Raw genomic sequence first — 27,772 nt, forward strand, 5'->3', positions numbered from 1 at the left:
CTGTGTGTACAATCACAGCAGGAGCCGACCAGGGGCAGCGCATTCTCACGCCCTAAACCCAGAAGTACGCAGCAATGTTTCAATACGTCGCTTTGCCTACAGTGGCTGCCCATCCATAGTACAATGTTTGCGGGCAAGCGTTAAGTGGTTTTTGAGTTCCAATCAAATGACCATTCCTGGGCTATAAAAAAGCATCTTGAGGGAATGAAATGAATGAATGAAAGGCACATTCTTACATCCAAAGTGCAATGATAATGAGCAGTAATATTGTACATGATCAGGCAACTAAATCACATTACACCTTTGCACTTGTGAGGTTACCTTTGCATACCTCCCAAAACTCTGACATGATAAAGACAGGCACGAAGTGTGAAGGTTAAAAACATACACTCCCCCCCCCCCCCATGCTACTCAATTACACAGACCATAACTAACACAGAGAAACGATTGGTTAAACCATTTTTTGCATTCATCACTTCCTTTCCTTTATACTGGCTTTTCAAAATAAAGGTTGGATGAAAGTTTTGGTGTAATATATAACTTTTGGCAATTAAATGACAGACACAACAGTACAATGACCACATTTACCTTTATTATTAAGCATCAGATTGCAGATCCACCATACTCTGTTGTTTCCCTTCTGATATAGATCTGCAGCAGGAGCCCTATATGGAAGTAATTAACTAACAACTTTCATGTGAATTATTACCATAGTTAGACTATGTATATAAGCTTTTATATATAAAACATATGTAAAAATTAGTAATAACATTTCACCCCTAAATTTTGCGTTCAAGTCTGGATGAATGAACCTATTAAAAGAAAGATCTAGAATTGGTTGACATGATAGCTGTTAACATATGAGTTATGTCAAAGTATGCCTCCGTCAGTCCATACATGGCTCAAGTGTAACATTTTGAAAATATAGTAAATGTAGAGATGCAGATAGTCTCCATCAGCGGTGACGGGATTTACAGGATTTATTTGCTACGATGGACAAAATTAAATTTTGCATTATCTGTTACACCTGTGATTCTTATCCTGCTTGCACCATCTGCTACCTATTACTCTCACATGACGTTGCTCAGCAAAGCAGTAATAACATTACTTTTCTTTGCCTGGGCTTTCATTCTCAAGCTGTGCATCCTGACAACAGAAATAGCTGACTTTTCTCTGTATAAATGAGCTGTGTTGAATAAATATTAATCTACTTTGATTCTGCATATTCTGGACTGGTAGAAATCCCTAATACTTACCAGTTATTTGTCAATAAATACAACTTTGTGAGGCAGATCATTCAGCTCTCATTCACTTTGTATGACTCCTTTTCTTGGCTTCAGGTTCAAATATTATGTACTTTAACTCTATATTCTTTAACTTTTCAGGGAATGCTTATTGAAGGACCACCAGGACTGGAAGGACCAGCAGTATGTATCCAGTCTCTAATTTACTAAATGTATTTCTCCCTAATGGACAATTGTCATACCAAAAATAAAGAGGCTGTCATTACTTACCTCCTTTTGAACTTGCTTGTTGCTTGGCTGTCTCTGGCTTTGGTATGTTTTCTATTTAATGTACAGTTACTGACACGGAACTCCTGATGTGGATACTTATCCCAAGTCAGTAAATTAGAAAACACTGACACGAGAGGGCCAGCATGACAGCTTGGCAACTAATTTTTTTAGGAGATTAACAGTGGCAGCCCTCATATTTCTCCCATGACAAGTGTCCTTGATGTACTGTGTTTATTGTGAACTCTAAGAGAGAGCGCAGAAATAAATCACACCAGAAAGATAGAGAATTCAGCATATTCGTTATTCTGTTCAGTTGCTGTATTGCAAGTTCAGTGTTCTGCAAGATGTAGCTGTCTTATATTGACCTATTGCAGCCAATTGGAAGCCTCTAAATTCTGCTGATTTGACTCAGTTTGTTTCATAACTTAGTTGAGTACTCTATAGCTAAATATTGAATTGTTGCATGTTAAATGGCCAGTCCACCCAAACTGATAATCCAGTTTTTACTGCATGCTGTAGAGACAAAAAAGGTTTTTTACTTTTAGGATGTAACTAGAAAACTTGCCTTATTTATGCCTCTCCATTGATAAATAGTGGGAGCTCTTCGTTTGGATCCCCACCAAATACAGAGTTGGCACTAAACACAACTAGAAGAAAAGTGGCATTGTAACTTTAATTAAATAAATAAGAGAAATGCTACATGAAAGATATTAAGGGATTTATTTTGGGGAGACATTTACTAATGTGATGAAGCTCTGCTGACCAGCCCATTTGGCCTTAATAAATCAACCCCATTGTCATGGGGAAGTTGTGACACTGATGTTCAGAAGTGATTGGTAGTCTTTAGTCCACCCTCCAAAACCCATTGCTTTTCAGTGGATTTTTACAGATTTGCATTGGTGGAAGCCACTTTATTTCTAAACATTAAATATATGAAACTGAGGGAGGTCATACAGCTCTCAGAAGCGATATTGGCCTCATAGTTCCTCAGTTGATTTGAGAGTGAGTGGGTAGGGTTTTGAGTTTTATTTTGAAAATTAAAAACCTTCTGAAATCATTTTGATATTTCTCGTGTCCTTAGTGGTACGATTGTGCTTGAGTTACCAGGTGAGCATGTGATTGATTTCACAATGCCTAGGACGTTTTTCATCTATCCAGGTCATGATTGATTCCACAATGCCTGGGATGTTATTTATCTATCAAGGTCATGGTATAATTAGTATTAGTCATAACTAATTTGTTATTAATTTAAAAAATAATTTTGTATTCCAACAAAGCACATCCAGTTTAATGTGACTACTAGCTAAGTGGTTCTTGTATTACTGATATTTTTTTATGCATTCTTAATCATGAAGATTGAAACAAGATGAGTGGCAGCTACCCTAGTACAAGGAATGAGATTCCAGAATGGGTGATAAAAAACTTAGAAAGCCAGACTGCACTTTAAACTAAATTTTTTTTCTAAAATTGCTGTTTAACACATAGGGATATATTTAGAATGCAGTAACTGTCATTTACAAAACATGGAAGTAGAAGATTTGCCTGCAAAGAATGTTTGCTGAATGTCAGATTTTAAATACGCCCCCATACTATCATACTATCTTACTATTTGCAGGTATATCTATGTATAACCTCTATCCTACTTCTTTTAGGGTCTTACTGGTCCCCCTGGCTTGCAAGGCCCACCTGGCCCATCTGGAGACCCTGGTGAGAGAGTGAGTACCATACACAGTCAAACTATAATAAGCTAATTCATTTTTTTTTCATCAATAAAATAATATAGGGTTTAATTAGATAATAATTCCTACAAATAATTGTGCATATATTTCAGTTTGATGCTTTTACTTACTACAATTAAAGAGTGTTTTTGCTGTATCACTTATGTGGTCATTTTCCCTAGGGTCCACCTGGTCGTTCTGGATTACCGGGTGCTGATGGATTACCTGGACCTCCCGGCACTATGCTGATGTTGCCAGTGAGTAATAGGTTTTATTTTATATAGTTCTGCAGCTTTCAGGAAGTTACTTGAGCTATCATTGACCAGGTCAGGGTTCATTTTGCTGCCCTATTGCAGAGATACAATGAACATTGCCTCACTGAGAATTTTTTTAACCTTTACTGGATTACAAGTTAAAATGTGAAAGATAAAGTATGAACACACCCATCATTTTACTTATGTGTTCCAGAGAAATCTAAAACCAGAAGTACGTAGTTATCACACTGCAGCTAGACTCTGACATCAGTCTTGTAGAGGGTATGCCATTTCTTTAAATTAATAAAAATAAGGGAGATATAGGTAGTGCAGACCTCAGAGTGGGTGATCATTAGTCTTTAAAAATAGGCAGGAGGTGAAGCAGTAGCACAGAATCCGCTGAATGGCAAGCTCTAAAAAGTGAGGGGGTAGATGGATAAAGTAAGTATACTACTATAGAAATCTTTTGTCTGGTAAAATCCACTATACTGGATGCACATAAAGTGGATGTAAACCCGATTCATGAAATTTGAGGTGGGCACATATATCTGCAGTGTTTTTTTATCTCTCTTCAAAGCCCGTAGGGTTCTTTTGCCCCATTCTTCGTTATCAGAACTGACAAGTTCTCCGCCACAGGAGATAAAAGCAGAGTTTTGTGTTGGGGATGCTATAAATAGATTAGCAGCATGCTGAAAGATTCAAGCAACAGTTCTGAAAGTCTCTACCTAAGAGGAGATGGGGTGTGTGCCTTTCCTCCAATCAGCTGTCTTGGCTGTATGCCCAAGCTTCACTGTAGTGCTATCCAGGAAGAGAAAATCTCCTAACACAATCTGACCTTTCTAAAGAATATATAAAGCTGAAGACAGCAGATATACATGTAAAGCTTATGTAGGGAGATTTGTTTTATCCCTGTGTATCATCTGAAGCGGTTCACTTCACTGGGTATAAGTGAGGGTTTACATCCACTGATAGCTTAACTGTTTGGCTGGAAATGCTCTTTAAATTTTAGCCACTCAATGAATTTATGAACTAAAAATGTAAGGTTATATAAACTTATACAAACATTGCCAAGTATTATTTTTTTTTTTTAGTGTAATCACCACCTGTTTCTAACACTACAAAAACACTTTTTTTGCCAGGATATGTTCACTCTACATAATGGTTGATTTGGCTGGCCAGAAGGATTGAGGTCTAGGGAGCTTTTATACTGTTTACTTTTAACTGCTCCTTATATACTGGGGACATCTTATTATGAAGTCTTAATTGCTTTGTTACTCTGAGGATTGTATAAAAAAAACAATTCATAAAATGCATGTAATATGTACTGTACATATCAAAAAAATCACTATATATTAGGAATATCATGTATGTTATTAGTATATCATGGGATAGTTCAGGTTTCCTTATGAAAGCACTATAGCTACATACAAAGGCAAATTAGACTGGGTGTGCATTCTTTTTTATTTACTAAACATACATAGATTTCACAGCAAACTATTGTATTAGGTAAAAGGGTAACATCAGTATATAATGTTGCTTTTATGTCTAGAATATTTACCTTCTATGTTTATTGTATTTCAGTTCCGGTATTCAAGTGATGGTGAAAAGGGACCACCAATCTCAGCACAAGAAGCCCAAGCTCAAGCCATCCTTCAACAAGCTCGTGTAAGTAATTAGAAAATATGTTCAGGTTGCTTCCTTCCTTGTTTTAATAAGAAAATGTGGAATATAATGCAGCTAGTGTAACTAAAATCTCACAACTGAATATTTAATGCACTGAATCTGTTTATTCTGCCACTGGAGACTAAATATGAGTCTGCATGCTATTGGCAAAAAATCTCCCCGCACAGGATAAGGTGAGTACACAGAATAGGTGTCAGGTCACCTGAGACCAGGTGACAGATGCACTCTGTAGGAGTCGGAAGTGCACCGCTAAGATATTGGACCCTAGGACTGACTGCTGCGGATAGTACCCAGGGAGGTTCAGGAAGCAGGTCTACTGGATCACTAACACAGATCCCAGTGGGAGCTAGAGCATAGATTCTCTAGGGCGCAGAGTCTAAAAGCTAGCAGGTGTTCACCAGAGCCTCTAGTGGTGAGGATAGACTGCGCTGCTGTCTGGTTCCAGGTGGCGGCCCCTAGGGTCTCACAGCTCACGCTCATGGTAGACTACAGGAGAAGGAAGCAGCAGGCTGGAACAACAAGGATAGTAAAGGGATAAGGCAGAGGTCAGGGCGACTAGCAGACAAGAACAACAGAGTACACGCCAAAGGTTCAGGATCACAGGCAAACAGGGATAGTCGGGGACACTAGTTCAGGGTCACGAGCAGGCAGGAGTAGTCGGGAACATGCCAAGGTCGGTAACAGAGACAAACGAAGAGCACACGGCAAGCAGGAAACAGGAAGCCAAACACACAATGAATACACAACGGTTGATCAGCACCGCTGGCTTGCAGTGCACAGGTTAATATAGGGTTCTCTGATAAGGCCTGGGATGGAGGCATTCTTAGAGGAGAGGTTATAAAAACAGCCAGGTGAGAGTGGCTGGCCTCTTAGTCTGAACACATGAGGAGGGGTAAGCTGACTGAGAAAGATTACTGCATAACCATGACAATAGGTCTTTATAAGTGTTAAGTCTTATAAACATTGAGCAAGTGTGCTACTTGTTCAATGTTTATATGTTTTGGTCATCTTGGTATTTGGATGTAAAATAGGTGCACCTCTGTATATAGGGTATTGCACTGAGCACACCCATCTTCTTAAATTTGCAACTTTTGTGAAAACAATACTGTCAGAAATCTGTGTAATACTTCTTTTCTACCACAGCTGCTGGTCTCATTCCAGCATCCTGGTTTTGGCTGTGATACATTCTCCCTGTCTGCCTGTCCACCTGCAAGGTGATTGATGTAGCTAGTCACCTTGCTACCTGATTTAAGCCAGCTAAGCCTGCAGGCTCATGCTAGTGATAGCGTTTGTAACTTGTGCTCCAAGCTCCCTGTTTGTCTGCCCCGTCTGCTAGTTTAGATTCGTTTGTTGCCAACCTTGGATCAGATATTGACTATGCTCAGGCCTCAGCCTGCCCTAAACCCGGACTGTCACTGACCAACTGCATATATCTGTTCACTGTGCTCTGTTCAAGTGCCAGCCCAGGAGTGATAGCAAGGCACTATAGCCTTGTGTATAAGACCTGGGGGCAACCGAGTACTGGCAGGCCTGATTGTCATATGGGAAAGGGGGCTGCTATACTGTATGTAAAGAACACAGAAACCAGCTATAGTGCCTGACCACCTACGCTAGGGTTAGGCATGACAAATACCTGGTAATTCTTCCATGAATTTCCTTGTTCAGCCATTTCCTGTCATGAGGTTGTCACCCTCATGGTCCACTGTTGTCACTATCAGGCTGCCAGTCCAGATCAATATAGTGGAGCCTTCAAAGAGAGTAGACAGGATGTGTCTGAAAGAGGCTAAAAGAGATTTATTTCAAGTGTCTGTATAACTAAATTGTTTTAAAGCTGATGTACAAATGCTGAGGTGGAAGTAGATGTTGATCTTTCAAAACCCAAGCAGATTCCATCTGTCATTTTTCTATGGACGGTTAGAAAATGAAAGCAAGCATTAGAATGTATGAGGGTGATTTTATTGACAAATTTTCTGAAACAAATTTAGGATATTAGGGTTCAACATACTACTGTAAAATCACACCTTTGAAGCATTTTGCTCTGATCAATGAAAATGAACTAACTAGTGCTCTGTGTACATTGTTTATTTATATGCAGGGAAGGGAATACATTTAATTTTTTTTATTCTTACTTTGCAGATTGCCATGAGGGGACCTCCAGGTCCAATGGGTCTCACTGGAAGATCTGGCCCAGTGGTATGTAGCCTTTACTAGAGTTATACTCACCACCAAATAATCATGTTTCTTTGTGTTTTTTCTTGACGTTAATGTTTTATGTGTCTGCCTCCCAAACCCATCACTATAAGCATGTCTATTATTACAGCATGGTCATAGCTAGAATCAAGCTAGCTGATCTACATAGGAGGTATTGTAAGAGGACATGGTTTAAAAAATAGCATTGCACCCTACCTTCTTACCACACTGTTACTGAAGGGCACTTAGGTCTTCCAAACCTCTAATGTACCTTTCAGGGCAGTTGGTTTGATTACCCCTTGTCATGGTGAATTTGTTTAATAGAGACTTTCAGTGCAAACTAACACTGGTTAAAAAATGCCCAACCCCCGTTCTCCATTTACTACTGTAATAAAGGCACTAACAATAAATCCAGGGGATTAAATAGTTTAGGATTTAAATTAACATACCAAATCTCCCATATAACTTTCAGAATGAGTGAATGTCATTGAAATTGTTTATGGGAGAAAGGGACCATTGACCATAGGGTAATTAGTTCATCTATTAACAAAAGCATTGACAATGTGTAGCTTTGTTTTCATGAAGATGTCTTGTCTACAGCAATAGTAATGGTGAATCTATTTATCAAGTTCTTGCTGAATTTATGATTTTCCTTAAAAAGAAACAGTCACAATCTTACTAAGCTATATAACACACCCATGTGTAATGAACTGCATACACATTGTAGACAAAACAATGAACTTACCAGCATTTCAGTGTTACCAGAGTGCTAATGTAAAAACATATATCATCAGTTCTATGATGTGTATGAACAAATCCTCCAATTTCTTCTCCTCCTGTGAGGGTCAAATTGTATCTTATATAACCAGGCCTCCATGCTGAGCCACCTTCTCTCAAACAGTAACGTATGAATCTTTGAAAACCAATACAATTGATAAATTACAGGTTTTTTTGTCATATCGCATAATATACAGTATGCAGGCGGGCTCATCCATTCTGCTGAGAATTCATAAACTGCCTAATTTTCCAAAGACCAGACAAGTCAACATAGAAATATTTAGGAGAAACAAAAAGTGCCAAATTCTCATGATTTGATCATTCCTAATCTTCAGCTTAGGGCCCATTCCGAACTTTCTACTGCACCATGATGTCTTACTGCAATCATGTCAATGTGCATCATTTTGAATGGGCAGCCCACACATGTTATGACACGCATGCAGCATTTCCCAACTGTTTCATATCTGTGTATAGTGGTGTGCTTAAATACACCTGCTTTGTGGTCCACTGCCAAGGTTCGTTGGATGCCATTAATAATTATGGCAACAAAATGCACCGCATATCAGTTTCATGCATTACCACAGTACACAGGTGTAAGTCCAGCCTTGGATCTACAGTTTATGTTCTTCTAGTTATTAGAATATATGTAAGAGCCAATATCTGAATAGCTTTAGACAAAGCATTAAGGAATCACTTTATCAAAGACTAAACAAATAATTCAAATGCCAAAATGAATAACGTATTGTGTTTGTACAAGACATAGCTATTCCTTTCAAGTCTATGTACTGACTTAAACATGCATACAGATTTGCCACAATTTGGCTTATTTTGTTTTGCTTATTAGCCTAATAACTCTTAATAGTATATAATCCAAAGTTTTAATAGGTCTTTCTTCATCAAAACAAAATATATTATTTATGGAGCTTTCTCTATTTACAAAAGAATGTTATTGATTGAGGTCGTTAAATGTGAAATCACCATTTTTTAGGCTGCTTAATTACCACTTTGGTAAACCACATGCAGCATTGCATATTTTATTTGCGAGAAACTCTTGTATTGAAAACAATTCCATGATCCATTAAAGCATGGATGTGTGGACAACATTGATTGCAGCTAGAGCATTATGATTACACATTTTGTCTAATGAAGTTTATGAGCTGCAAAGAAATGAAACAAGCAACCCAGCACTTAAAAAGCACACTGATATAACCATTGCGGTTATCGTTTAACAAAACTTTAGATGCTAAAATGGAAGGCTATATATTTGATTAAACTTGGGAAACTAACAGACTGTTTAAAATTGTTTATTTCTATGGGGTTGATATTATTAAAATGTTTTGGCCACAGGTTGAAAAGTGTAAATCCATCTAAAACCAGCTTGCATTTTGATATCAGGCTATCCTAGGTGCAGCTAAATAAGGACATCCCTTAGTAAAAGTATAGGAAGAAGCATGCTGTCTGTTTTATTTTCACACCTACCCTAATGGTGGCTGGTGCTCAAAATTTTTTTTTTGGGGGGGGGGCAAACAAACTGAAAAAAAAAAAACATCAATTGCAGCCTCACTGTGCCCATCAAACACAGCCATTGTGCCATCAAAAGCAGCCACTGTGTCCATCAATTTCAGCCACTGTGCCCATCAATTGCCGCCACTGTGCCCATCAAATGCTCCCACTGTGCCCATCCATTGCTGCCACTGTGCCCATCAAATGCTCCCACTGTGCCCATCAAATGCCACCACTGTGACCCCCCCGCCCACTCGGTGTCTGCCTAGCACTTACCCTGTCTCGGTGGGGCAGCGGGTGACTGTGGCGAGCGGTGTCCTCCATACGCCTTCTCCCATCCTCTCCTCCCATCCTCTATCATAGGTGATTGGACGGTTCAGTGTTAGGAAAGCGAATATTCATTCGCTGTTCTAACACACCTGGGTGAACTGCGAGCGCCAAGCATGGCGCTCGCAGTCCACCTTTTTTTTGACACCTATTAGAGCCTATGGCTCTAATCAGGTGCTTCAAAAACACCCCCTGCTGCTGTAATTCAGGTGCTCCGACGCCTGGAAAGGGGCTGGGCACCTGAATAGGGGGTGGCAGCGGGTGCTATGCCTGTATCTATCCATTGGTCATAGAGAGGATGGCTGGAGAGAGGGGACGGCACCCGTGCACCCTTATGGACTCACTCGCCAGTGACCTACCCTATGTTACACTCATTTCTATATTTCATTTGTTGAGTTTAGCCATAAGGGCCCAGTCGCACCACAACACTTCGTCAATGCTCATCTTTTTTGCTTAAATATGTGTTGCATTAAGAAGGCCATTCATTTTGAATGGGCTGTTAATCCACTTTAATGCAAATAGGTTCTACTCAATTTTTCAATAGAAATGTAACAAAACACACAGAGCCTTTGGATTCGTGCATTATGGTGTGCTATACTGCAAATGGGCTGCAGCCCATTGTAAATGTGCATTTAGCAATTAATGCCAATGCACCACAACACACATATACAGTGTGCTACCATGTATTTTCACATTGTATACTACAGAAAACAAAAAGACAAGCAGGTGCACGCACCTAGTGCATTACCGAGAAGGTTTTTATTCAATGTAAAATCAGATAAAGCTGGATACTCACAAAGTTGCAACAGACAACACAATGTCATGCAGTGTGGACAACAAATGTTGCAAGAATCACAGGGGTGTACAGCTGACGCATTTCAGGGGCGCACCCACTTCCTCAGGGCTCGGTAATGCACTAGGTGCATGAGCCTTCCTGTCATTTGTTGTTTTTTTCAGTATTTATTGGATCAACCCGTCTGAGGAGGGATGCATCCGCCTAGTATCCGGAACTAATACCATTGTCCTTCCTGCTTTTCACCACAGAGGACCCATAGGGCTGGAAGTAAATTTGTCAGCTTGTGTGTTTCACGATGTATGTTAAAACATGCTTTAAACATGCATTTTGTGCATAAGCCTTAAAGCAGTGTAAAACCAAAAACCAAAAATGTAATATATCACAACTTACCAATCCCTAAGTGTGGTGGCTGCATTAGTTTTGTTTTTACGCTTTTTTCTTTCTTTCTTTTTTTTTTTTCACCTGGTGATCCAGTGACAGTGACTCACTTTCTGTCTTAGGGTGTGTGCATTCTGCATGAAGCAGTAAAGCAGACACTTCTAGACAGCAGCATTGTCAGTCTGGGTCTGGACCAGATTAACAAATTGAAGCTGAATTCCAACTAACACTTATCAAGCAGTTACAGATTTTTTTTTTGGGATAAAGCTTTTACTTAAAGGAATAAAAGCTGACCATTGTAAGCACGTCTTTGGCTACTTCCACACTGGAGCATTGGGGCGCCGGCAGTAAAGCACCGCTATTTTTAGCGGCGTTTTACTGTAGTTTTTGCTGCACTTTTAACCCCCGCGGGTGGTTGAAACCACCCGCAAAGCGCCGCTGCAGTGGCGCTATGCCGGTGGCACTGCTCATTGATTTCAATGGGCAGGGGCGCATTAGGAGCAGTGTATACCCCGCTCCTGCAGCCCTGCAAAGATGCGGCTAGCAGGACTTTTTCTGGCGTCTTGCCAGTGCACCACTCCAGTGTGAAAGGACTCGGGCTTTCACACTGGAGTGAGAAGAGAGGCTCTTTACAGGCGCTATGTAGACGCTATTTTTAGCGCTATAGCGCCTGTAAAGCACCTCAGTGTGAAAACAGCCTTTCAGTGTTAAAGAGGAGGTCCACCTAAAAAAAATATATTAAAAGCCAGCAGCTACAAATACTGCAGCTGCTGACTTTTAATAAATGGACACTTACCTGTTCCAGGGTCCGGCGATGTTGGCAGCCGAAGCCGATCAATCGCTCAGCTCTCAGCTGCTGCCGCCGCCATCCTTGGTGTGGGATTCAGGAAGTGAAGTGTTGCGGCTTCACTTCCCAGTTCCCTGATGCGCATGTGCGAGTCACGCTGGATGGTCCCTGCTGTCTCTGGGACCCGTGTGTTTCCCAGCAGACAGCGGGGGGGCCAGAAGGGGCGTAGACTCCCGCGGGAGTCTATGCCCGGAAGTGGGTGCAAATACCTGTATTATACAGGTATCTGCACCCCCCTCCCCCCTGAAAGATGGCAAATGTAACACCGAAGGGGGGGAGGGTTCCGAAAAGCGGAGGTTCCATTTTTGTGTGGAACTCCACTTTAAGAGGTTTGTCTCAACCCTCTAACTGCTACTTTGTATAGACAGTTTGGTTTGTTAAAGTAAGATGAGAAATAATAGACTTACTGGCCAGATCACTAGGTGAAAATAAAGGAATAAAGGCTAACAAAAGAAAACAAATGCAGTCATGACATCTATGAATTCGTGAGCTGCAATTGAATTTTTTTGTTTTTTGTTTTAATGCCACTTTAAATGTCCACAGGCAGCCAGAAGTGATGGAAACAATGTAGCAAAGGAGAGAATCATCAAGTTTGGGAGGACATACATTTGTGGTTCCCATATACAGGAGACAAATACAGTTTAAATGATCTCTCTGTACTGGAGTCACAAAATGCAAATTTGTAAGTGTTGGCGAATCTCGTAGGCAGCCTTTGTCAAGGCACTGTAAAATCCAGTAGTCTCCCTGTTATTTTGCTGCACTCATCATTTATCCCTGCATGATATAGAAACATCCATTGACTCCTTTCATTTACCAGATATCTGACTTGCTTCTGAAAGTAATGAATTAAAAAAAAATTTGCTATGTTATGATTTGGAGATTCTGATTGATCCACCTCCATCTAACCCAAACACAATAAGTAGGAATCATCTTGTTTAATTATTATACCTTACTGTATTTATTCAAATATGTTTCCATTTCATATTTAGTGCATTTTTTATGATAATGTAAAAACGTTAATGCAAAAAGAATCGGCTGATTATCCAAGAGTCAAAGACTACTGCACCGATCTTATCCAAAACATAAATATTAATTTGTTATGTTATTAAGTTGAATTAGTTACCTTATTTCAAAACTGACTATTTTGTTGGGCAGCCCACATACAAATTAAACTAATGGTCTCTCAAATTCACCCTCAATACAAAAAGAATCTCATTAGAAGATACATGCTACGCTCACTAGAATAAAAATTAATGGATCAAGTTGGATCATTCTTTAAGTCGTTACGTTATTTCAGATGCTTAACAAAACATTAACAAAAGGCCCAAACTACCACAACATGTCATCCCAATGAAATAAATGTAATCAATTAGTTTTTTTCGTTATACTTTATTTTAGATTTGTTAAAAATCTTTGTTATTGTGATTCAGCGATTCGGATACATCCGAATCTCCAAATAACAATTTTTTTTCCAAATTTCAAACAAAATGAATCACACATGTCTAATAAATATTACCATCTTAAACTGTTAACTGGACACAGTGCATAACCTAACAACTCTTCTGCCCTGCCAATAAACTATACATAATATCACATTATATTACAGGTATCTTTCAGCTGCCAGTTGTTCATGTACATGAGCTGATGACTGATGACTGATTTGTACACAGCACTTAAAGAAGTTGTAAAGTCAGAAGGTTTTTTATCTAAATGCATTCTATGCATTTAGATAAAAAACCTTCTGTGTGCAGCAACCCCCTTTGCCCCCTAACACTTACCTGAGCCCCATCTCTGTCCAGTCATGTCCACGAGTGTCTTGGCCATCCGAGACTCTCCCTCAAGATTGGCTGGGACACAGGAGGGGTGACATTGGCTCCTGCTGCTGTCAATCAAAGTCAGTAAGCCAATCAAGAGAAAGAGGGGTGGGCCATGCCACAGCTCTGTGTCTGATTGCTGTGGGGGTGCTCAACGAGGGGGGGGGGGGGGCAGGAACACAGAAGAGAGACCGAGAAGACCGAGAAGAGGAGGATCTGGGCTGCTCTAAACAAATCCATTGCAACAGAGCAGGTAAGTACAGTATGACATGTTTGTTATTTTTATTGAAAAAAACGAGACTTTACAATCACTTTATTACTAGGCTTTATCATACCTGGGAACTTGCCAACTTTTGCTTTTCACTTAGGTTACTGACTTTTGGGGTGCCGAGCTTGGTTCCCTGGAACAGAGCAGAGACCAGGAACACTGCTGGAGGGAGGATTCTACTCTCCCTTCCCTCCAAGCCTACTGTGAATGGAGAACAGTGAGAGGTGGCCCTTGGTGAGAGCAGACTTCCTCAAAGTTCAGAAACCTGCAGTGAAGTGAGGTTGGACTGCCCTTCTTCCTGTATCCCCTTGTCATGTGACATATCACTTGACCTGAGACCAGAAGAGAATGCCTTCAATCCCATGGTTTACACCTCCCTTAGAAGGTGTAAACTGTGAGTACACGGAAGGTGGGGGGGGTGGGGAAGCTCAGTCCCAGAACCCCCTTTCCATTCCACAGCCTCCCAGCTACTTTCTTCTCCTTCATCCCACTGACATGGATGACAAGGCATCCTCTTTAGACTGACACCATACCACTTACACTGACTTCAGTGCTGTATTCTGAACACAGGAGATTGGCCACTTGACATGGGCACCATTCAGAGAAAGCTTTGTATTAACTCAATGAATGAAAACCATTCTTTGATTAGACAAACTGAAGTGTCATGTCACTACACATCTCCACCTCATCCAATCAAAAAATGCTTTGTCATTATTTAGAAAATGCTAATCATTTTCCTTTTCTCAGTGCAGCAGGGCAGACACATGGCACAAGGGGAAGCTAGTGGAAATTACTGGAGTAGTGTTGTGTACTTCAGTGATTTTCAGTGATTTTCAGCTTCAGTGGGGATCCCACAAGTATGGTATTTACCTAGTTACATTGGTCCAGGAAAAACCATGCAACCTGTGTAAAAATTTCCATACCTGGAATTCTTCTTTAAGTCTCACCCCTACTGTTGCAAAAGAAGTTACCTTCAGCTTTTTGTTTTCTCCCTGGTATAAAGTGAAATAAAGGTAAACTGAGATAGTGACATATCCTATCATGAAGATTGCAGCTGGTACGTAGAGGTGGGACCTCAATTACCAGATATCTGACTTGCATCTGAAAGTAATGAATGGAACAAAATTAATTTTGGTTTCATTTGCTATATTATTAATCAGAGATTCTGATTGATCCGCCTCCATCCAACCCAAACACAATAAGTAGGAATCATCTTTTTAGTATCATACATAAGCTGATGATTCAACCTGACAGCATTTGTTTTAAAGGCATGCCATGACTACCACTAGCATCTGCTATTTCCACATAATTTTACCTTACACTGTTATAGAGCACATATAGCAGGTAACCTTGAAGTACAGGGATTGAAAACAGTAGTCTTCTTCACACAGAGAGAACAGCTTGCATAACAGTAAATAAATGTTCTATAGCTGTTGGTGCATTAAAGAGGTGTGAGGGGTTTTGGATATTAGTTCTGCAGTTTTACTGCCTCTAGCTGCCAGAATATGGGATATTAAAGCATGTTTATAAACCTGTGTGAATCCCTATGTGAACCGTTTAGCTCTTGTACCACAAGGAGGCTGTAGACGTCCAGTTATTTTATTAGATAAGACAACAAAGAAAGCCTCAGTAACTGCATTATTTTGGGAACAATGCAAGTGTGCATTAAATAGTAAACTTAAAGTTACTAATCTATTCCTACAGTGGAGAAATATTATATAGTGTTTATAAATATTAAACGCAAACTGTTTCCAGAAAATGTAGGAAAATTGTTTTATTGCTGACAATAAACCCCTGTTGGATTTTTGGGAGCATAAGAAGATTCTGTGTCACTGTGTATAATAACAGGAAAAAAGTTAAAGAAGGAAAAACTGAAGCAAACAAAATGTGGGTATTTTACCTTTAGCAACCAAAGCCAGTATTTTCCATTACAGTTTACAAGGATGAGTACTAATATCTAAATTATTGAGGACAGCAACATGCTACATTTTTTCCCTCTCATTTCTGTCTCATTTTTAAAAGATTAGACCACTGACTACATTCAATAAAAATACAATAAGAAAAGCACAAATAGCGCTAACCCATGAATAGGTACTACAATACATAATTGTTTGTGTTTACCACTTCTTTGCTGAGTCTTACTGTATATATTTTTTTACCTGATATTGATATAGAAGTCTAAAATAGCATCAGCATTAGACTGCTTTTACCATCTGAATGAATGAATAATCTATAACACTGACATAATAAGGCTGACTTACTAAAGGATTAGAAAAGATGTGAAAATGAATTCCCGTCATCAAAAAAATCCTAATTTTATCAGCACATGACAGGATAATTTAAAGCAGTAATAAACCCAAAAGCAAACATTTATTATATTATTGCAGCTTACCAATTTTAAGATGTGATGGCTGCATGTATTCTATTTTTTAGGCTTTCTTTCTTCTATTTTCATCTGGTAATCCAACCAGCAAATCTGTTGTTTTTCAGCAGCAAAGCTCTCTTGTAGTTACATGGATGAGACAGTCCATTTCCTACAGGCAGGAGTGCTTAAAATGATCAGCTTTTATATATTTTTTGCAAAACCTTTACCCCAAAAGAAAACAAAACTGCTGTAACTGATTATAAAGTATTAGCTGAAGTTTGGCTTCAACTTGTTACTGCATTTAAATCTGCTAGTACATCTAACACTTCCCTCTCCCCAGATTAACAATGCTCCTGCCCATGTGCTTCCTGTGCACCTTAATGCAGAGTGGTGCCTGTATAATACTGGAGATGTGTTACTGGGCAGATCACCGGGTGAAAATGGGGAAAAGCCTAAAAAAACTACAGGCACTACATTTAAACATTGGTAATCTGCTATATATTACATTTTTGGTTTTGGGTTTAATACTGCTTTAAATGAATAGTCACACAATGCATTGTGTGGACATTCTCATATCATATAGTAAATCAGCCTCAATGCCTTTCCATGTTGTACAAGGCATGAAGCACAATGCCTTCAGCAAGATCTGAGGCCATGAATAGTGAGAAGCAAGTTTGGAAAACCAGGCGATTCCACATACTGCAGTTCTTTTTCGTTGCAAATATACAGTTCATGAACATTTGTCCAGCCTACAGAAATTAATATGATCCATGACTTCAAATTTTTAAGATTGTCTGGATTTTTCAGTTGATCAGATTGATCTACACAATGATCAAAAAGGCCCTCCTTCTGTACAAATGCAATAATTTAGAAATTGAATGAAAGGTTAAGCACTTGGAAACACTTTTTGAAAGATAAATAGTAAATTTTATATACAACATACATTTTATATACAATATACAACTATTCCAAATCAGGGACAGTCCCTCGAAATCAGGGACAGTTGGGATTTGTGCATTATTCCAGCACAGGCCTTTGTTTGCCCTTGCCCATAGAACTTGGGTAGGAAGGGAAAATGTAAAACAAGAATGCATATGTCCCTTTTTTCATTTTTTCACATTTCTAACTAACTGTACAAAACTTTGATCCAGCATTTAGAAGGCAGAATGAGGCTTGTTTTAGCAGCAGCCAAGAAGGGGAAGACTCGCTGCAGCTCGGGTTATACATTGGCTTAAAATCTGTCTTCTTAGGCTTTTGACTGATGGCTTGTATAGGTCAGTGGAGCTTAACATATAGTATGTGCAAGGCTGCATTTACTTTAAAGGCACTTGTGGGTGTATGCCTATTGCAGCGGAATTGGGAAGGGCATTGCTAAGTCTCAAAGTATACAAAATAGGGTCATTTTTTCATTACTATGTTCCCTGGACCCTCTGAACACTTGTGGCTATATTTAGCTAGAGACCTATAGTAGGAAAGAGGTATTAAGACTCACTATAGCTTAAGAATCACACATTCATCCTTCATTTGTGTAGTTTGTTGGTTTGTATATTCAAAAAGTAGCTGTGAATATAAAGTAAAGAGCGTGCTTAAAGAAAAGCCTAACAATAACTATCATTAAAAATGTTCCCTCCCCCATCTTCCTACCTATCCTGCCTATCCTGTAAAAAAAACAAAAAAAGATCTGTGTACTTATCTATTTTTAGAATTTTAGTCCGGTCACATAATTTTGCAGCTCCAGCTTTCCCGGGTAAGGATAACAACACCAGGGTAGGCAGGATAGGTAGTTGGATGGGGGGGAGGGGCATTTTGAAGAATAGTTATAGCTCAGGTTTTCTTCCACTTAAAAGGGTAAGTTCACCTTTGGATAATGTTACATCAGGGCTCAAAATTTAAAGTCAGGCCTTAAGGGTTACTCACCACCAGTTGCCCCACCCAATCCCTACCCTGCACTGCCCATAATTCTGCCCCTAAACACGCCCCCATAAATTATCTCATACAAATGGGCGGGACAGTGGTGTAGTGGGTAGCACTCTCTCCTAGCAGTAAGAAGGGTCACTGGTTCAAATCCCGACCACGACACTACCTGCCTGGAGTTTGCATGTTCTCCCTGTGTCTGCGTGGGTTTCCTCTGGGTACTCCGGTTTCCTCCCACACTCCAAAGACATGCTGGTAGGTTAATTGGATCCTGTCTAAATTGTCCCTAGTATGTATGAATGTGAGTTAGGGGCCTTAAATTGTAAGCTCCTTGAGGGTAGGGAGTGATGTGAATGTACAATGTATATGTAAAGCGCTGTGTAAATTGATGGCGCTATATAAGTACCTGAAATACAAAATAAATAAATAAATAAAAAATTACACTTAAATGTTTGATGCAGAATTAAGTTACAAAAATAAATATTAACAACAACTTTATCAGTCCCGCCTCACCACTGCCTATCAATGCAGCCTACTTGTGCCCACCATTGCAGCCTCAGCTCACCTGTGCCCACCATTGCAGCCTCACCTAACCTGTGCCCACCATTGCAGCCTCACCTGTGCCCACCATTGCTGCCTCAGCTCACCTGTGCCCACCATTGCAGCCTCAGCTCACCTGTGCCCACCATTGCAGCCTCAACTCACCTGTGCCCACCATTGCAGCCTCATCTCACCTGTGCCCACCATTGCAGCCTCAGCTCACCTGTGCCCACCATTGCAGCCTCACCTGTGCCCACCATTGCAGCCTTACCGGTGCCCACCATTGCAGCCTCAGCTCACCTGTGTCCACCACTGCAGCCTCACCTCACCTGTGCCCACCATTGCAGCCTCAACTCACCTGTGCCCACCATTGCAGCCTCAACTCACCTGTGCCCACCATTGCAACCTCAGCTCACCTGTGCCCACCATTGCAGCCTCAGCTCACCTGTGCAGAGGATCATCACGGGGAAGAGAGCATTGAGGAAGAGGAAAGCCACCGGATCACAGAGCGGATAGCCCACTGTTACAGCTTACATTACAATTGCCTCCGCTCATGGTTACACACAGCCCTCCTGACCCCACGCCTGTGATAGACAGAACACGTCCCAGCATTGTTCCGGCATTCTGTCTATCACAGGCACAGGTCAGGAGGCGGGGTTGTATGTAATCACAAGCAGACGGCAATTGTAATGGAAGCTGTAACAGCGGGCTATCTGCTCTGTGATCTGGCGGCTTTCCTCTTCCTCCATGCTCTCTTCCCCCAGGGCGATCGCTGGGAGAATGGCTTCCATTTAACCCCTCATGCCGGTGGTACTCGCCCCCACCCCGCTCCCAGGCAGCCCAGCTCCTCACCAGAAACAATTTTCAACTCGCAAAATTAAAGTAGGCGAGTGGAAAATTTGAGGGCTGGTTACATGTTCCACCAGTATTTAGGGTGGAACATATAACATGTTCCAGCTCTTGCCTCCTCTCCCCTCTGATCTTTCCCTTCCTGTGACAGTGGGCAGGGGATCCTCTCCCCTTGTCACAATTTAAAAACAGTGCAGCTGTGTGAGGCCAAAGGCTTGAAGCTTGTGTGAAAGTGTACAGTCATTTATGTATATATCTATCCAATCCATAGCAGCAGCATCGGCCCTGAAAGTAAGTCCCAAAACCCTCATTATTGTATCTTAGTGCTTCGGTATTGTCAGATAAGTTGATAAAGTTGAATTCCAGGAGTAGCAAACATTGTCTAACTATAAGATGCATGTGTAATATTGAATCTTGGATTGCTTTGTGTATTTCTTCCAAATCTGTACAGTAAACCAGCGTAAAACTTTGCCTCTGTACAAAAACATCCTGTAATACAGTCCAATCTCTGCTGCGCTCACTTCTTTTGCAGGGTGACAGGTCCTGTCTCTGCCCCTCCTGTGTTTTTTTCTGCAGGCAGCCTGTAGTGGATTGGGCCTGCTTGGTCCCTCCCACAGCTTTGCTGTCTGCGCAGGCTATGTGCAAGTGCAGTAATGATGTCATTGTTACTTTTGTATAGTAAGATTACAGAAATATTTGTTGTGTTCAATGTGTTTTTCTTATCTGTAGCTACAGAGGAATATATTCAAAGTAAAACTATAGGCAAAATGTTTTTTTTTTCATTTTGGATACAGTAAGGGAGGGTTATAACTTCTATCAGATTTTTTTTCACCATCTGTGTCCCATTGTAGAGATTTTCCTTCACTTCCTGTTCCATAGCCAAACAGGAAGTGAGAGGAAATCCCTGCAAATTAAGGGAATTCCTTGGGGACCCCAGGTCACCAGAAATAGTGTCCCCATTGGAAGGTTTCTCCTCTATCACTTTTCTGGAGACAAAATATTTGGGATTTTCTTTTACTTTCACTTTCAATGATAATGGTAAACAGGATAAATAGAGAGGGAAAATCTCATTAACAAGGGCACAGACAGCATTAAAAACTGACAAGCGTTTTAATCCATCTCCACTCTATCCAAAACTAAAAATAAAGTTTTGCCTTTAGTTATACTTTAAATTAAAATGCTCATGTCGGGAGTTCAACTTTAAGCTAAGAGAATCTTTGGCCCTTTTAAAAAACATCCTCATGGCATTTCTACATTCACTTTTCCCTAGCTGCATAAAACTATAGACAATGGTCACATATGTTTCAACCAGGCCAAAAATGCATAATTCACTTTAGTAATGTATATGTGAATGGCAATGGGCCATCACTTATTCAGTTTACTTTATTGTTTATTATATTGAATAATTTTGTCTGTGTAAACAAAAGATGCTTCCAAAGGCACATGTCCAAATAGACCTTGAACATATCTTGTATTCATGAATGAATGCCTCCAGGCTGCACAGGATACATTCCATATGCAGCACTTCTTTGAGTTAAAGGCTGATGTCAAGTCCACCGAGATGCAGTACATTGTGCTACTTCTGTTACCGCAGCTGCAAATGTCTGTCTATAGCCCCTTAGGGATTGTATTCTACAGTCTTCTCATGTATTGTACTAGCTATGACCAAACCGAACATATAAAGGGATTGTAAACTTTATACGTTTAGTATTTTCATAAACAGATAACAACGTTCCATCTTTTAAGGTATTTCAAATGCTGATATTACAGTGTTTACCACAGTAAGGCTGACGATATTAGATAAGTAACACTATTACAGAGGCATCCTAAAAATGTTGTAAAGAACTTTTGGTCAAGTGCCTCTACTTTGGCTTACATTGAAACAGTTAACTAATTTTAGTAGATAAATACATTAAAACTGTCAGCTGTTTTTAGTAGATAAATACATTAAAACTGTCAGCTGTTTTTAGTAGATAAATACATTGAAACTGTCAACTATTTTTAGTAGATAAATACATTGAAACCGTCAGCTATTTTTAGTAGCTAAATACATTGAAACTGTCAGCTATTTTTAGTAGATAAATACATTGAAACTGTCAGCTATTTTTAGTAGATAAATACATTGAAACTGTCAGCTATTTTTAGTAGATAAATACATTAAAACTGTAAGCTTATTTTGTTGTTGTTGTTCAGTCATTTAGTTGTGTCCGACTCTTTGTGACCTCATGGACCATAGCACGCCAGGCTTTTCTGTCCTCCACTGCCTCCTGGAGCTTGCTTATTTTCATGTTCATTGTTTCGATGATGCTATCTATCCATCTTGTTTTCTGTCATTCTCTTCTCCTTTTTTCTTCCATGTTTCCCAGCATCAGGGTCTTTTCCAATGAGTCCTCTCTTCACATTAGGTGGTCAAAGTATTCAAGTTATGTTTAATGGATAAGCTATTTTTAGTGGATAAGCAAACATTTACCCATTGGTAATGTTTTACAACATATATCAATTTTACTTTTTTCTTTCTTTCTGCGTCATATTTTGATGAGGGCATTTTACATACTGGTCTGCAACCAATGAAAGGAGCAACAATCCCTGTGTTAGAGTAAAACAATCAATTACAAGATCAGCCATGTAGAGAGTATATTGTTTCTGTAAAAGTCTATCAATAGAGCTTTTCCCTTATTTTCAGGCAATTTGCAGGCAATTTCAACCCCTCTTAGCCAGCATTTGAAAATAAAATCAAAGCAGCCTAGCTATCACCAATAGATAAGTATATATCCAGCATAATTAGGCTTGTATGGCCACACTAATGTGCTCTACTACAACTTTCGTACAAACCAAAATACAGCAGGATTTATTTACTAAAGGAGAAGCGGCTGTACACTTTTCAGAGTGTATTTTTACTTCATAAAGTGTATGTTCATGCATAAGGTTACCTAATCAAATGCTGTAATTTTTTATTTTTTTTTTACATAATTGGATATTCAATGTAAACACAGATTCGCCCTTTAAAGAAACACTTACCATGTTTATCGGTGTATAACAAACACTTTTCCCCCCTGAAAATCAGGGAGGAAATTGTGTGTGTGTGTTATACGCAGATCCCTGCTACTCGGAGTGGAAGGAGGGGACAAGCACCGCTAGATTATACAGATCCGCGATCTCCTGTGTACCCAGGGCTCAGTCACACACAGTCCCGCCCCCTTGGGCCGGCATTGGACCGACCACAGTTCTGTCCATTATATGAGCCGGGCGGGACTGTAAGTGACTGAGCGCTGGATACACAGGAGATCGCAGATCTGTGTCATCCAGCACTGGCGCAGCTGCAGTCATTGACAAACTTCCCTTTGATGGGCTCAGCTCATTGCTTCTTCAAATCACAGTAATGCATCATCAAGAGTGATGAAAGAGACAGTGAAACTCTTCTCTTTCCAAGATGATTACTCAGAAATATATAAAATTGAACCCTCTGCAATATGTTGGAGACATTTTGAGAAGTGAGGACAGCATGAGGAATGGACTGAGCAGGATAGAAGACCTAACAGAGCGCTACAATGAAAGACAGTTCACGGTTTAAACCAAACTGACCCTCCTTAGAATACCAATATAATTGTAGATGTGTACTAAACAGGCTGCAATGATGGGCACTGGTAAGGCTGCAGAGCACTGAACCTTATTTTAAAATTTAAGTTTTTTTTTCTGAAACTTCCCTCCTAAAGTTAAGGTGCGTGTTATACGCCTGTGCATGTTATACGTCGATAAATGTGGTACTTTGCAAGGGAACATTCATTTTGCTAAGAGAACAGACTCTACTTCTTTGGGAAATCAGCCCCAGTGAGTCTTCATAAAGTTGATGTTTCAATTTTGATTCAGGGCTAGTGACTTAAATATCCTTCCAGCCTATGATATTTTTCATGGAGATGCTGTAAATGTGTTCCCAGTTCCATCCACCTACCATGGCCAATTCATGAGGTAATATACAGATTTGGGAATTCCAGCAGGAAAGAATGTGTAGCTATTTAAGTCACTTGGATCTCTGGAACCAGTAGTTTAATCTGTCCAGTGTTTATATATGAAACAATATTTTTAGGGAGCGTGGCCACTTTCATCAGCAATAGAAATTTTGTGATATTCAGCAGGAAAGCTTAAAAATATGGACATTTACAAGGATTATTGTTGGCAGCATTTATGATGTCAATATGTCAATGGTTTAATGGCCTTAGCTTTGAGTGACAGTACCATGTCACTGAGACTTAGCAGCTTTCAATATTCCAATTTTTTTAAATAGACTATTGTCATGAGATAATGAACTATACTTTTAAGAGCATAACCTTCACCTTGTCATCTGTATTGGACTGCGTTGCTTGGCATGTATGAAAATCTCAGCTCTGCAATTCTTTTTTATTAATGATAAAGGGTGTAGTGTATGCAGCTCCTTCTTGACTTCTTTTTATTTTTTCTAGATTTTGATAAGTGCCTATTGGGCTGCACATAAGTGATTTACCCCCAAGACCCCCCCATCTATCTTTTGCTATAATTCTCTTTTATTGTTTTCTGTTCTAGGGGTCTCCAGGTGCTGCAGGCATTAAAGGAGAGGCAGGAGATCCAGGGCCCCAGGTAAGTAATTTTTGTTCTTCGCTATTTTTTTAAAAATGATCCTCATTGCAATGATCATTATGTTTCCTGCATTTTATATACAGTACACATATGTAACCTTACTATTTTGTGTTGCAGGGTCCTAGAGGAATTCAAGGAGCACCTGGTTCAATGGGAAAAGCTGGTAAAAGAGTAAGTGAAGATTGTATTACCTGTTCTATTATTACATAATGTCAAAATAATTCAAGAACAAGGAGATATAAAGCCTCAAAACAGATTTCAAACAAGTCCCAAGCAAGTTTCAAGATAGGGTATTTGATACATGTTCATAAAGGCTGACAAGTACTCATTGACACTCAAAACGAATGTATTGGTCAGAAGGACTAAATACATGCAATGGTAGGCACTTCCTCTATGTTTCCCTCCTTGTTGAGTGCCAAGTTAGGGTCACATAGGAGGCCTACCCCGTGTGGGTTCTCCTGGGCTACGCTAGGCACTTTGTTTATGGTCATTGCCTTACACATGGGGTACCTTTACTGGAACAGTGGACTGGTCTCTAATAAACTCTGTTGATGTCAGTGTACATCATTACGGTCACTGATGCATTTAGGAGGAACACGCAGAGCCCTTGCCCTCTCCACCTGTCCAGCATATCATTGTTACCTCACTCCCAGTAATGGTATGGAACCCTGCCATGCACCTAGTATGGACTCCATGCTTGCACTTTTCTTAACTCTTCCGTAGCTGTGTATAATCCGGGGACCTCTGCGGTGCTGAACTGCTCCTGTGGCTATTAGAAATGGACCTGCTCATGGAGGGAGTGCTGACAATAACTCCTTCTGCTAGAATCTGCCCCACCTGCCATATGAACACTCTTACGACAGACCATTTGGTAGACCTCCATTACCCTTGGTAACCACTTGCTATACTCTACACTGTGTTAACTGATATCTTCATACTCCAGTGTGCTTAGTGACTCAAGCTGTAGACTATGTAGCTGTAGAAATGACATTGATGACATTCACAGACAACAGTCCAACAGAAGTGCAGTCTTTAGCTAACCTCCCTAGTCCCTAAGTTCAGGCTTGTGGCTACCCTAGCATACCTGCATAGGATTAAAGTCTATACTTGGCAGAGTCCATATGAGGTTTCTTCAGGGAGGACTGCAAGTCCCAGCAATCTCTTTCAATAGTAGGAACTCTGATTTTGGCATGATGCTGGCATGCCAAATTCTGTCTACAGTGATGAGCAATACATCTCTCTAGCTCTGAGTTCCTTTGGCCCTTGACCTCCTTGGGTATGGATCACTGTCCATTTTATAATGCACAGAACCAGTGGATCAGACCCAGAAAAGCCCACCAAGAAAAGAACTGGGAAACAAAAATAACCCCATCCTTTCTAACTGGGGCAGTGTTAACCACCACCTGCCTACATTCACATTAGCACTCAGTGAACTGTGCATGTCACTGTGTGATGTATGAGGCACCACTCATGCTGCAGTGTTGGTCAACCTCTATGGTGCAGTCCTTTTTCTACTGAATGTCCCCTAATACTGGATATTCAGGAGGTTGCTGGACAATGCCACTATAGCATCCAGAGTTCATGTGGACAAAGCCTGTTAAGCATTTTTATTCAGATTTGTATAAAAAGTGGAAAGCTCTATTAGATTCTTTTTACTACTCCTCACTCCTTGTCCTGGTGACTACACAAAATGCAAGGCAAACTCTCCCCAACTAGCACATAGCAGGTGAAATCTTCAGAGATTCAATCACAATTACAAACATTGCTAAAAATGCTTTTATTGCAATTAATTCCCAGACCGTGGAGATTTTATCTCTATTCGTCCCTGGTAGAAGGAGTATACTACACTCTGCTGGGCACAGTGCAGAGACGGCTCCCATTTTACTATTACTTAGAAAATCATCCAGCTGTTGTTCATGTTTATGCTTAAAGGATTTCTTGTAGTTACTGCTGTAGGTTGTAGTTATTGAATAATTGGAGTTCCCCAATTCCCCAGAAAGGTGCAGCGAGGGGGGGCATCTAGGGAATTATCCATCCCTATAGGTCTAAAGGGATGTTCACCTCCAGCAGGCATAGTAGTCACATTAGCAACTGAGCATTATTGAGGGGTAAATCTGCCTGGCTTTGGATTGCAAACAGTTTTGCAATTCTTGTTTGAAATTTGTGAACCATACTGAAGTCTATGGGGCTGAATCCTGTTATTCACATATGGCCATTTTAGGGCTAATAAGCAAGCTATTGTCAAACAAAGGGAGTAAGAATGTGAATACTGATATGGGGGAAATGTACCAATGCCAAAAAAAACCAAAACGCTATCTCTCCTTGTACAGCGCCAAAACACGCTGACAATATGGCTGCTATGAGCCTACCCTTCTATAACTCATGACTGTGAATAAAGCTGTACTTCAACCCTACTATATCTATTCTATCTATCTATCTATCTATCTATCTATCTATCTATCTATCTATCTATCTATCTATCTATCTATCTATCTATCCATCTATCTATCTATTTATCTATTAGATAGATAGGTAGATAGATAGATAGATAGATAGATAGATAGATAGATAGATAGATAGATAGATAGATAGATAGATAGATAGATAGATAGATAGATAGATAGACAGATAGATAGATAGAGCTAGTTGATGCTATATCATATTTTAATGTTTTAGTTAAACATTTATTTTGGCTAACACAACAATTTTAATTGCAAGTTTTCAAAACATTTGATTTGGGTGTAGTCAGTTCTGTAGCAAACCTGAAGACCAAACTGAATGTTTCAGCTTGCATTTTAAGTCCATATAACTGCATTTTTTCTGCTTTGATTGAAGACTAACACGGTACAACATTCTACAAGGCTGTATTTTTAAATTAATTACAGAAGGATGCAAGAAAAAAACATACAGCAGCCTCTACTTAGTTTAACTTTCAGCATCTTAATGTTGTAATTAAAGTTTATTAGGTACATATTTTCTCTTTTCTTCCTCCGTTGGGAATCAGCAAGCTTCTGGTAAAGGAATTAGTAATGCTTTGCTGTCCAACGCGTATAGGTTTTGCTATCTATTAATATGACATGTCCAATTTCAGGGACGTCCTGGAACTGATGGAGCTCGTGGAATGCCCGGAGAACCTGGTTCAAAGGTATAGTATTCATTATTTTTTTAACATTTTTAGGAAAAATATATTTAAATTTTTTTTTACTTATTACATAGAATGACTCTGTTCTGTCTGACCAGTAAAACAGGATATAGGCAGATAAAATACTGATGGTTCTTAGCAATAACTTTGAACGCCTCAATTTTTGTACTTGTTTTACAGGGTGACAGAGGTTTTGACGGTCTCCCAGGTCTCCCCGGAGAGAAAGGGCATAGGGTAAGTAAATCCTTGGGGTGGAATAAAATCCTAGTCTTTAGGAAAATA

At 39.9% G+C, this 27,772-nt stretch overlaps 1 protein-coding gene across 5 annotated transcripts in view; it reads left to right on the forward strand.

The window, feature by feature from the left end:
* COL11A1 (collagen type XI alpha 1 chain) overlaps positions 1-27,772 on the forward strand; it is a 329,239-nt gene that overhangs the window by 128,827 nt on the left and 172,640 nt on the right. For all 5 annotated transcript variants that reach the window (XM_073593016.1, XM_073593013.1, XM_073593015.1 and 2 more), the window contains 9 exons: positions 1,386-1,427; positions 3,167-3,229; positions 3,415-3,489; positions 5,068-5,151; positions 7,306-7,362; positions 24,295-24,348; positions 24,466-24,519; positions 27,440-27,493; positions 27,671-27,724. In XM_073593016.1, the coding sequence (XP_073449117.1) occupies positions 1,386-1,427; positions 3,167-3,229; positions 3,415-3,489; positions 5,068-5,151; positions 7,306-7,362; positions 24,295-24,348; positions 24,466-24,519; positions 27,440-27,493; positions 27,671-27,724 (537 nt within the window). The remainder of the gene's footprint in view (positions 1-1,385; positions 1,428-3,166; positions 3,230-3,414; positions 3,490-5,067; positions 5,152-7,305; positions 7,363-24,294; positions 24,349-24,465; positions 24,520-27,439; positions 27,494-27,670; positions 27,725-27,772) is intronic.

The sequence above is a fragment of the Aquarana catesbeiana genome, linkage group LG07 (assembly GCF_042186555.1).
Source record: "Aquarana catesbeiana isolate 2022-GZ linkage group LG07, ASM4218655v1, whole genome shotgun sequence".
Classification (NCBI taxonomy): Eukaryota; Metazoa; Chordata; class Amphibia; order Anura; family Ranidae; genus Aquarana; species Aquarana catesbeiana.